General features: G+C 40.5%; 1 protein-coding gene across 1 annotated transcript in view; it reads left to right on the top strand.

The window, feature by feature from the left end:
* ST18 (ST18 C2H2C-type zinc finger transcription factor) overlaps positions 1-12,737 on the top strand; it is a gene marked incomplete at its 3' end in the record, with an annotated part of 117,311 nt that extends 104,574 nt beyond the window's left edge. Inside the window, exons 18-21 of the mRNA XM_081324677.1 lie at positions 2,035-2,123; positions 2,887-2,990; positions 8,890-9,033; positions 12,597-12,737. Of these exons, the coding sequence (XP_081180803.1) occupies positions 2,035-2,123; positions 2,887-2,990; positions 8,890-9,033; positions 12,597-12,737 (478 nt within the window). The remainder of the gene's footprint in view (positions 1-2,034; positions 2,124-2,886; positions 2,991-8,889; positions 9,034-12,596) is intronic.
* Between the last annotated feature and the right edge of the window lie 494 nt (positions 12,738-13,231).

Here is a 13,231-nt window from a genome sequence, read left to right as displayed (position 1 = left end):
AACACCTGTTGCACTGCTGCCTGAGTTCTTCTCTGGCCACTTGCGGCTGCATGCCATGTGGTGCATCATGCCACTGCTGTCACTCATGGCAGGAGGTTGCGTGACTCGTCACACTGATCACGCCACTGTTGCCTTTCCCAGCAGGAGGCCGCATGGCTCATCGCACCATTTGCGCTTGTCATGCTGCTGCCACCGCTCACGGCATCATCCTTCTGTGAGCGGCAGCAGCAGCACAATCAACACAATGAGCCATGCAGCATCCTGCCGCAAGTGGTGGCAGTGGCACAATTGTCATGACAAGCCACGTGGCCTCCTGCTACAAGCAGCAACAGCAGTGCGATGCATCACATTTAAGATTTAAGATTTATTGAGATTTTTATACCGCCCTTCTCCCAAAGGGACTCAGGGCGGTTCACAGGGCATAAATATAAACAACAGTACAAACATTAAAAGATAATTAAATTAATGCCCAAGTTAAAACCAGAATAATAAAACAAACCTATAAAAAACCCAAGTACCCCCATCAGGCCAGACCCGCTAGTTCGAATAAATGGGTCTTCAACCCGCGACGGAAGGATCGGAGGTCTGATGCCATCCGGAGCTCAACCGGCAGTTGGTTCCATAACGCCGGAGCACCCACAGAGAAGGCCCTCCCCCTGGGGGCCACCAGTCGACATTCCCTGACAGGAGGCACCCTGAGGAGGCCCTCTCTGTGGGCGCGCACAGGGCGGAGGGGAGTCGACGCCGGCAGCAGGTGGTCCTCGAGGTATCGCGGACCCATGCCATGTAGGGACTTAAAGATCATAACCAAAACCTTGAACCTTACCCGGAAGACAACTGGTAACCAATGCAGCTCACGGAGCAAAGGTGTAACATGGGAGTACCGGGAAACTCCCAAGACAACTCTCGCGGCCGCATTCTGTACCAGTTGGAGCCTCCGAGTAGTCTTCAAGGGAAGTCCCATGTAGAGAGCGTTACAGTAGTCTAGGCGAGAGGTCACGAGCGCATGAGTGACCGTACACAAGGCCTCCCGGTCCAGATAGGGCCGCAACTGGCGCACCAGGCGAACCTGGGCAAAAGCCCCCCTAGTCACGGCCACTATGTGATCCTCCAAAGTGAGTCGTGAATCTAGGAGGACTCCCAAGTTGCGAGCCCTATCCACAGGGGGTAAAAGCTCACCCCCCATAGAAAGAGGTGGAACATCCCAGGTGTCTCGGGAAGCCGGAATGTACAGCCACTCAGTCTTGTCAGGGTTGAGTTGAAGTCTGTTCCTCCCCATCCAGACCCGAACCGCCTCCAGGCAACGGGACATCACAGCGAGGGCATCACTGGGGTGGTTTGGGGTCGAAATAAAAAGTTGGGTATCATCAGCATATTGATGATACCCAACTCCAAAACCACATGGCGTGCAGCTGCAAGCAGCTACAGAAGAACTCAGGCAGCAGTGCAACAAGTGTTGGGGTGTGGGAGGACTGGCTGCAGTGGTGTGTGGGGCATGTGGGGCAGCTTCACCCCCCCACCCCGCCCTACCTTTTTACACATGTGCCTCACACCAAAACTAGGGCTTATTTTGGGGGTAGGGCTTATATTAGGCACATGCTTAAATTTCAACCTAGGACGTATTTTCGGGATGGGTCTTATTTTCAGGAAAACATGGTAAGATTATTATGTTAAGAGCCTGGTGGAGCAGTGGTTAGAATGCAGTACTGCAGGCTCCTTCTGCTGCCTGCTGGCTGCCTGCTGTTTGGCAGTTCAAGTGTCACCTGCTCAAGGTTGACTCTGCCTTCCATCCTTCCAAGGAGGACCCAGATTGATGTGGGCAATATGCTGACTCTGTAAACTGCTTAGAAAGGGCTGTAAAGCCCTGTGAAGTGGTATATAAGTCTAAGTGCTATTGCTATTGCTATTATAAGTGTGGAGCATAATGGATAGCATACTGAAATGGATTTATATTGACAAGATGTTGGAGGCTGAGTTGTTGCAATCAAAATATGTTTCAACTTTCATATAGGTCCCCTTTCCTACTCTTTTTAGTTTGTCTGGATGTCCCCTGAATGCACAAGCCTTAAAAAAAGGCAAGATATCTGAAGAACTAATGACTGTTAAATTGAAAGCAAATGGAGGTAAGGAGACTAGATTGCATAAATCTACTATCAACCCACTTATTTACTGAGAATTATAAGAACAGTTATGCCACATTAAAGCAGTATTATTACAAAAGTTTTGACTATGTATTGTTTTCCCATAATATCTATGTGATACTATGCTCTCTGTCTTCCCTCAATAGATATTGACTATAGGTAACATATAGTCATTTTGATTAGCTACCAAAGATTCCCTTTTAAAAACTATTGAAGTTTATGATTGAGCACTAGGCACAGATGTACTTGCATTGATTATAAATTTATATTTACCACATTGTCACTTTACTGATATGCAAAGGGAAGATCAGCAGTTCCTATCCCTATGTAATACAACATTTAACTTAACAAAACTTAACTTTTGGACCTGTGTCATATAACTGAAATTGATGCATAGATTACATACTAAAACTATGTTCCCTTTAGATATAAAACTTTCTCACCAACAGGCATTTAAATCAGTAGAACAGAAGGAAGATGAGGAAAATATCAAGAAATGTAGTGGACATGCATGAGCCTTTTGAGGCCCTTCATGATTTCCTGGTCCTTGATATGTCACAATGGAGAGTTTTATATTGATTCTGATAAGTGTAGGATGAAATTGCTAATATGCACTTTTGTTTCTAATTAAATGGGTGGCTATCTAACCAATTTAAGCCTCAGTTTCACTGTGTTTCTAAAGAAAGATGTGAATATTTTCAGGAAGACATTTTGTACTTGACTTGAACTAGTAAATCTTGTGCAGGTTTAGAGAATGAAGAGGAAATCAGACATTTGGATGAAGAAATTAAAGAACTAAATGAATCCAACCTTAAAATTGAAGCTGACATGATGAAACTCCAGACACAGGTAAGAATGTAACTACTTCATTGGCATATAGCAATAATACATATTTTTCCCCAGGCCTGTCTCCTGTTCCTTAGAACAGCTTGGTTTGGGGGAAAAATGAAGGCCACTGCTAAGAAAGCATACTGGTGACCAGGTCAGTACACACATTCTCTATGTGCAGCTTTTTCTCAGAAGAATAGGAAAAGGGGCATAGTGACAGATGGTAACAGCATGAACAACACCTGAACACTTCCCTGTGTGCTATCTGCCAGTTAGCCTATGCTCTGCTTCTTCCTGGTTGGACCACACCGAGGCCTTGGCTGCCACTGAGTACTACCAGCTGAGTTTTAAAATGCTGACTATCCTGACATGGCAAGGGGTTCATATTGCTTGAGGCTGAGTCTAGGAATGTTTGTTTGCCAAATCTATTGGAAAGAAAGGAAGAAGAAAAGTGAAATATTTTAAAGTGATGTTTTGTGAAAGAGCATGTAAAGAGAAGGAAAGGATTGGAAAAATGAATTAAAAGAGCTAATATGTCATTGTGCACATTCAAGCCTCACTATGGATGGTGAGTCAGACACTTAGATTTACTGAATGGTATAGACCAGGGGTCAGCAACCTGAAACAGTGAAAGAGCCACTCGGAACCAATTCCCTCACAAAAGGAAAAACTGGGAGCTGCAAAAAATATGTGTGCATGCGCGTACATGCACGCATGCGCAGAACAGGGTTTGATTGAAGAGTGGAGCCAAGGCGAGATATGCACCTACCCTGCATATTTGAATTGATTGGTTGAACTTTTTTAGTCCCACTTTTTTTTTGGACTGCACGTGGCAGAGGACTGGGAGCCGCAAGAGATGGCTGAAAGAGCTGCATGCGGCTCCGGAGCCATGGGTTGCAGACCTGTGGTATAGACGATCTCAAACAGCCATCCTTGAGGGGGAGATGTTCTGAGGCAGCTTGGGTTTTCATAGTCATCGTGATAACTGGGGGTTTGACCCAAGCTATCCTAGTCCAATGCTTAGGAAACCACATATGAGACCTGGTTTATACTCTGGAGCAATTGAGCATGCTCTGGTGGTGGTAGATATAAAAGCTACTCCATTGTCATTGACAGATCACTTTTTAGTGACCATAGAATTGACTGGCTTTACTGACCTCTGCAAGGAGATAAATCCAATTAAATCAGCCCATCCCAAGCATAGAATAGATCCTACTGGCTGCCAAATGGCATTTGCAGAGTCTGCAGGGTGGTTTTGTTAGGATTCCAGTTGTCTTCTGAAGTATAGATTGTAGGAAAGATTATCTGAAATCTTTTCAGTCACAATCCAGGTGTGTGAAGAGAATAGAAATAATAATAATAATAATAATAATAATAATAATAATAATAATAATAATAATAATAATAATAATAATAATAATAATAACAATAACAACAACAATAATAATAATAACAACAACATCAACAACAATAATAATAATAAATGATGATTGAGGTTTAGATAGTGAGAACATGATCCTCTTAGTCCTTCTGCATCTTTCAGCTGTCTTGAATACCATTAGCTACAGTATCCTTCTGAATCATCTCTAAGGCTTAGAAGTCAGGGGTTCATTTTGTGCTGCTTTGTTTGTTCCCTAAGTGGATGGTTGGAGACAGGATGGGCAAAAGACAGTCTGAGCCCTTCAACACTCTACTACAGGATGCCTCAGAGATCAACTTTCTCTCCTATCTTATTTAACATTTTTATGAAGCCTCTGGAAGAGATTATCTACCAGCTTGGGATTGGTGTCATTAATACATGGTGGAATTTTAATCCACGGTCAGCAGACTGTAGTACTGGGTTCCAAAGCTGACTGATTCCAGAATAAAACCAGCTTTAGGATATGAAAGGAGTTGCGTTCCTCTAGAAAAAGCTAGTGAGCAATTTCAGAGTCCTATACTCTCATCTCCTAGTAGAACAGAAGTTAGAAGCTATGACCAATAAGATCAGCTACAACTGGGATGCCAGTCGTGGTCAATCTTAGAGCAGAAGACTAATATCCTATCCTAATAATAATAATAAAGTTGGAAGGTACCTTGAAGGTCATCTAGCCCAACCTCCTGTTCAGGCAGGAAACCATATACCATTTTGGACAAAAGGCTGTCCAGTCTTTTCTTAAAAACTTCCAGTGTTGGAGCATTCACAGCTTCTGGAGGCAGGTTGTTCCACTGGTCAATTGTTCTAACTGTCAGGAAGTTTCTCCTTAGTTCTAGGTTGCTTCTCTTCTTGACTAGTTTCCATCCATTGCTTCTTGTCCTGCCTTCAGATGCTTTGGAAAATAGCTTGACTTCCTCTTCTTTGTGGCAGCCTCTGAGATATTGGAACACTGGTATCATGTCACCCTCATCCTTCTCTTCATTAAACTAGACATACCCAATTCCAGCAGCCGTTCCTTATATGTTTTAGCATCCAGACCTCTAATCATCTTTGTTGCTCTTCTCTGTACCCTTTCCAGAGTCTCAACATCTTTTTTACATCATGGTGACCAAAACTGGATGCAGTATTCCAGGTGTGGCCTAACCAAGGCATTGTAAAGTGCTATTAATACTTCACGTGATCTTGATTCTATCCCTCTGTTAATGCAGACTAGCACTGTGTTGGCTTTTTTGGCAGCTGCAGCACACTGCTGGCTCATATTTAAGTGATTGTCCATTAGGACTCTGAGATCCCTCTCACAGTTGCTACTATTGAGCAAGGTACCCCCTATACTATACCTGTACATTTGGTTTTTCTTGCCTAAGTGTAGAGCCTTACTTTTTTCACCATTGAATTTCATTTTGTTAGATAGCGCCCAGTGTTCATGTCTGTCCAGATCCTCCTGTATCTTAAGCCTATCTTCCTGAGTGTTGGCTATTCCTGCCAGCTTGGTGTTGTCTACAAATTTAATGAGTTCCCCATCTATCCCCTCATCCAAATCATTGATGAAGATGTTGAAGAGCACTGGGCCCAGAACAGAGCCCTGGGGCACCCTACTACATACTTCCCTCCATGTAGATGCGGTTCCATTGAGGACCACCCGCTGAGTACAGCCGGTCAGCCAGCTATGAATCCATCTGATGATGATGCTGTCTAACCCACATTTTTCTATCTTATCAAGTAGTAGTTTGTGCTCTACTTTATCAAATGCTTTACTGAAGTCCAAGTAAATTATATCCACAGCATTCCTCTGGTCCACTAATTTTGTCACTTGGTTGAAGAATGCAATAAGATTTGTCTGGCATGATCTGTTTTTGACAAACCCATGTTGGCTTTTAGTAATGACTTTGTTTGCCTCTAGGTGCTCACTGATTCATTGTTTGATTATCTTTTCCAGAATCTTCCCAGGTATTGAGGTCAGGCTGATAGTTCTGTAATTTCCTGGATCCATTTTTTTTCCTTTTTTGAAGATGGGAACTACATCAGCTCTTTTCCAATCGTCTGGTAGTGCTCTGGTAGTTCCCTAGTGCTCCAGGATCTTTGAAAAATATAGTTCAGTGGTTCTGAGATCACATCTGCCAGTTCCTTGAGAACCTTGGGGTGTAATCCATCTGGCCCTAGTGATTTGAACTTGTCTAGGCTGGACAGGTGCTCACTTACCATTTTCTTGCCTATCTTAACTTGTGTTTCTATTCTGTTTTATATGGCACTATTTTTGATAGGTTGGTCTTTTTTTTCCCTTTGTGTAAAGACAGATGCAAAAAATGAGTTATATAGTTCTGCTTTCTCCCTGCTGCTTGTCACCTTCTTGCTACTTTCACTCACTAATGGACCAATCATTTCCTTCACTTTTTTGTTGTTTTTTACATGTTGAAATAAGCTTTTTTATTTTTGACTTTGGTCGCAAGCCTTAGTTCATTTTGAGCCTTAGCTTTCCTCATCACGTTAGGATGCAATTAGACAATCTGTGGCCTGTTGGATCATTAGAGATACCCGATTTCTTATCAGATTTCTCAATATATTCAACACTGACAGAGCTTTTAATATCCTGGAAAAGTTCTTAAAAATTCAGAGAGATGTCCAGAGATGCCTTGAAAGTAGCCCATGTTGAACTGCACAGCACAATCAAACATCAGAAGTTGCATACAAGAAATTTGTGTCATTTTGTTTGATGTCATAAAATGCTTTATGATAACTTGTATATCATAAAATGTTTTATAAAATTTGCCAGATTTCAGTTCCACAGGATTTTTGACACATTCCATAAAGTCTAGCCTATTTGAGGTGAAAAGTTCTGCTCTATGGTAAACCATTTTGCCCAATTAAATGTTACAGGCATGAGAATTTAAATAATGTATAGATATGCAATGAGCAGTACACATCAAGAAATTGCAATTAATGCACAATGGAGCATGCTATCATTAGGATTAATACCATAGGACCTGCATAGGTTTATTTCTGGTTTAGAGACTTTATAACCTTTAAAATCTTATCTGGCTTGTGCCTGATTATCTGTAGACCACTAATTCTAAATGGAATCTGCCCCCCTCAGCAGTGAAATACGATGAGAAGGAATCTGTAGGCAATTTGCAGGGGCTGTTCTCTTATGGAACGCCTTCTTTTCTTCCTGAACACAGAGGAGTTGTTAGATGTTTCTATTGTAACAAATACAGTAGTTATCACCTTCACAAGAAGTGACTAAATCTCTAACTTTGGAATAATTACTATATACTACATATTACCTAAATATAGATAGGCTTGTAATGCATAATGTGCTGTGCTATAATTATGTATATTAATATAATAATATAATATAATATAATATAATTAATATAATATAATATAATATAATATAATATAATATAATATAATATAATATAATATAATATAATATAATATAATATAATAAATATAATATAATATAATATAATATAATATAATATAATATAATATAATATAATATAATATAATATAATATAATATAATATAATATAATATAATATAATATAATATAATATAATATAATATAATATAATAATATAATATAATATAATATTATAATAATATAATATAATATAATATAATATAATATAATATAATATAATATAATATAATATAATATAATATAATATAATATAATATAATATAATATAATAAATATAACATAACATAACATAACAATATAATATAATAATATAAATGTTTCATTGGTGCCCCCTAGTCTAGAATGATTTACTCTGATGGATCATTCATTCAAGATGATATTTTGTGTTAGCTTTTCTTGTCAAAGAGGTCCCACTTTTTTCTATTCTGTTTTATTTTAGTCTTTTACATTCAGAAGGGTTACAATCTCAGTCATCCTACAGCATTGTCTTATCTAGCTCTAGTGAGAATAGCAGGGCTGTTATTATTGCAGTGAGTCAGCAGGGATGCTGCAAGGCAAAAAAAATAAATCAGCAATGTAAACAGCAGTTTGCTTGCTTCTTTTTCTGTATGCCTAATACTGTAGCTAAATTCTTTTTTTAACCAGGCATTTAACCAACCACCAAGCCTTCTCCTATTTTGCCAAACTGTGGCCTTTCTTCCACTTGTGAACTCCTGCCAAACAATCAAGGAAACAAATGCTTTCTCTTTTCATCCTACAGGTTTTCTGCTGCTGTCTAGAGTGGAGAAGACAATTTTCCTCAAGTTGGAGTTGGGTGGAAGTGTTGGGAAGGGGACTAGGTTGGGTGGAAATGGAAGCAAGAGGCAAACAAATTTCATTTCTACACTCTTTCAAAAACAATAATGTGTTGCTAAAATTAGCAATTTTTCTGATGAATATTGTTAACACTATTTTGTGAGCCTCAAGGTTGTATCTCCTCTGCTGGCTCTTTCTGAGCAAATTCTAATACATAGTTGAAGCTTTATATCAAGAGCCTAACTATTCATTCTGCCATCTCTCATTTTTATTTATGGATTCAGATCACATCAATGGAGAGCAATCTGAAAACCATAGAAGAAGAGAATAAACTGATAGAGCAGAATAATGAGAGCCTATTAAAGGAACTAGCTGGTTTAAGCCAAGCTCTCATCTCCAGTCTTGCTGACATTCAACTTCCACAAATGGTACAGTATGTTTGTGACTCAGAATTCTGCACATTCTCTAAGAGCCAAAGAATAAAGAAGTATACATAGCATCTTGCAGGGTTGTCAAATGGAAAATTATGATGCACAATCCATTAATGCCACTGTGAAATTATGGAAAATCTGTATGAGCAATTCTGGATAGAATAATGACAGTACTTTAAATAGAAAAGAATAATATTTTTGGAGTGGGACAACTGATCTTGTAGAGAAATAAGAGATATACAAGGAGAATTTGGAAATAAACCTCCATTTGCTTATCAATGACAGACACTTGTAGATACAGAACTTTTATTATACACATTAGAAAATTTACTTTTCAACATAATCGCTATTCAAATTGAGGCACTTCTCATAACGTCTTACAAGGTTTGAAATTCCTTAATCGTAGTTGCTCAGTGCCAAATCTGAGCTATGAGGGGTGTGTGATCAAAAACATCCCAATGGAACTGCTTCAAAAGTTCCTGGGTGTGTCTAGCAGTGTGTGGGCAAGCATTATCATGAACCAACCTCACACTGGAAGTCAGCAAGCCCCGACACTTGTTATGGATGAATCATCTGAGTTTTCATAATGTTTCACAGTAGACTTCTGAACTGATGGTCAAACCACGTTCCATAAACTTCACTAGCATTACTCCTTTGGCATCTTCATATTTGGCAGGATTTTCTATGGAGCCTCTTCCAGTGTAATGTTGGTCCATGATAATGCTTGCCCGCTCACTGCTAGATGCACCCAATAACTTTTGAAGCAGTTCCGTTGGGATGTTTCTGATCACACACACACCCATATAGCCCAGATTTGGTGCCGAGTGACTACTATTAAGGAATTTCAAAACTTGTAAGACATTATGACAAGTGCCTCAATCTGAATGGTGATTATTTTATTTATTTATTTATTTATTTATTTATTTATTTATTTATTTATTTATTTATTTATTTATTTGATTGATTGATTTTATATACCGCCCTATTCCCAAAGGACTCAGGGCGGTTTACAGGGCGAATTAAAACAATACAAATAAATACAATTAAAATAGAATTAAATTAAGACTAGCCCACAATTAAAACAAAGTAAAATTTAAAATTTAAAATTAAATTAAAACCCCCTCAGTCCAGGCCAGAAAGATCAAATAACCAAGTTTTCAGGTCCCAGCGAAACAAGCGAAGGTCTGGGACAGTCCGAAGTTCTACCGGCAGTTCATTCCATAGGGCAGGCACGCCCACAGAGAATGCCCTCCCCCTTGGAATCACCCGCCGGCATTCCCTAACCGGCGGAACCCTAAGGAGGCCCTCCCTGTGGGAGAGTACAGGACGATGGGAGGCTGATGCTGGCAGCAGGTGCTCCCTGAGATAATCTGGACCCATGCCATTTAGGGCTTTATAGGTCATCACCAGCACCTTGAATCTCACCCGGAGGGGAACTGGAAGCCAATGCAGCTCGTGGAGAAGAGGTGTTACATGAGAGTATTGGGAAACTCCCATTACTACTCGCGTGGCTGCATTCTGCACCAGCTGAAGTCTCTGAGTGGTCCTCAAGGGCAGCCCCATGTAGAGAACATTGCAGTAGTCTAACCGGGAGGTCACGAGCACATGAGTGACTGTGCATAGGGCATCTCGGTCCAAATAGGGTTGCAACTGGCGCACCAGGTGAACCTGGGCAAAAGCCCCCCTGGTCACGGCTCCTATATGATCTTCCAAACTGAGCTGTGAATCCAGGAGGACGCCCAATTTACGAGCCCAATCAGCGGGAGGTAACACCTCACCCCCCATCGTTAACGATGGACAAAAATGGTTCACCCAAGATGCCGGTATGCACAGCCACTCAGTCTTGGCAGGAATGAGTCGAAGCCTGTTTCTCCCCATCCAAACCCGAACCGCCTCCAGGCAACGGGACATCACGACGAGGGCATCACTGGGTTGGTTCGGAGTGGAAAGAAAAAGCTGGGTATCATCAGCATACTGATGATACCCCACCCCAAAACCACGAATGATCTCACCCAGTGGCTTCATATAGATGTTGAACAGGAGGGGAGAGAGGACTGACCCCTGAGGAACTCCACAAACGAGAGGCCTCGGGGTGGATCTCTGCCCTTCCATCAACACCGACTGCGAACGGCCCAGGAGGTAGGAGGAGAACCACTGTAGAACAGTGCCCCCCACTCCCAGTCCCCTGAGACGTCGCAGTAAGATACCATGGTCGATGGTATCAAAAGCTGCTGAGAGGTCTAATAGGACTAGGACAGAGGAACAACCCCTGTCCCAAGCCTGCCAGAGATCATTCACCAGCGCGACCAATGCCATCTCTGTGCTGTACCCGGGCCTGAAGCCCGTTTGGTACGGGTCAAGATAATCAGTTTCCTCCAGGAACAGAAGGAGTTGATGCGCTACCACACTCTCAACAACCTTTGCCAAAAAGCAAAGGTTGGAGACCAGACGATAGTTGTTCAAAATCGCTGGATCCAGGGCAGGCTTTATTGAGAAGGGGTCTCACCACCGCCTCCTTCAAGATTATGTCAAAAAGTAATATAATGTTGTAGTTTTCTAATGTGTATAATAAAAGTTCTGTATTTGCAAGTGTCTGTCATTGATAACCAAATGGAGGTTTATTTCCAAATTGCCCTTGTGCTAACTTATGCAGCTAACATGAAGATGGATGATTTTCTCTTCAAATGTTTAATCCAAGGGTTGAACTTATACACACACAGTGACTTTGCCAATGGCATACTGTATACTGCTTTTACTTGCCAATATTACTAATGGGAAACCAGCATCTGGTCCCTGCCAGCCCCATGAGCAGGAGAACAATATAGACCAAGTTACTTGGTCCCCTTCCATTAATGGCAGCAGGAAAATAAAATTCCACTTCTGCTGCAAACCAGATGATAGTGATCAGTTGGCAAGAAGGAAAAGTGATTGGGTTCCCCATTGTTCTATGGCTACAATATCTTTGTCAAGGGCCACATGTTGAACCACTGGAGTTATCATCACATCACCCATGTATATTCAAAGACTTAAACACACACACTCACACACAGAGCCCCTGGACAAAAAAAAAAACTTGCCTTTACCTTCAATCATATCGCAACTCAATCTAGCCTCCATATGCCTGTGTGTTGTTGTTGTTGTTGTTGTTGTTGTTTTAAAAAAACCTTTCCCCAAAAAGTGATATCTGGACAGACTCCTTGTGATGTTGGAGTACCAGCCACGGATGACGAAGAATTATAAATATCTGCCTATAGCAACTTGCTGGGCCATCCAAGGGAGATAGCATAGACAAGTCTTTTACTTGTTAGTAATATGGCAAGTATATTAGCATTACAAGTGAAGGCACTCACAGTAAAATAGGAATAGGCAGAGAGAAAAGGGGTGTCCATTTAATATGATTCCAACTGATTTTGACATGCTTTTACCAGAAAAAAGGTTCTGACTTAGATTTTAAAAAATCAGTTCCCAAATTCAGTCTGCGGTCCACAGATAAGAAATCTTATCTCTCTTGCTAATGTCCCACTTATCTTTGATTTCTTTGTTTTGTGTCATTTATTCAGGGCCCGATCAGTGAGCATAATTTTGAAGCATACGTGAATACACTCACTGAAATGTACAGCAATCTGGAAAGAGACTATTCCCCGGACTGTAAGGCTCTACTGGAAAGTATCAAGAAAGCAGTGAAGGGTATTCATGTGTAGGATGGAAGAATTGCTGGGCACAAGAAGGTCTCAGCAGCTGCAAATTCCAGATGAATCCATGAAAAGCACCTGGACTGCTTAGAAATATTGGTTGCTGTGCTGCATTTTTAATTACAACATTGCACTATTTTTTTCCAGCTGACATAAAATGGACATTAAACATAACAGACTATTGTATTAACAGCAATGAGTTAGATCATCAAACTTACTTATTTCTGTACAAATCCTTTTAGTTGCCATTGTTGTTTTGCACTTGTTTCATTTTTGTAAAGTGAATGTACAAAGTGTGTGTAACTATTTTTTTACATTTTTAATTTATTTTCAATCAAAGAGTTGTATGGATTTTTTTTAAAAGAAAAGATTGTTTAACAGCATTTCTTGCAGCCTGCCATATTTTTACAAACGTGTTTGTTAATTTATTTTCCAATGGGATTTTAAATAGACTGAAAGTTATAGTGTAAATTAAATAATGTGCTGGGTTTGTACAGGAAGAA

The sequence above is a fragment of the Vipera berus genome (genome assembly GCF_964194415.1).
Source record: "Vipera berus genome assembly, chromosome: 3".
Taxonomy (NCBI): domain Eukaryota; kingdom Metazoa; phylum Chordata; class Lepidosauria; order Squamata; family Viperidae; genus Vipera; species Vipera berus.
This window is presented reverse-complemented; position numbering and strand designations above follow the sequence as displayed.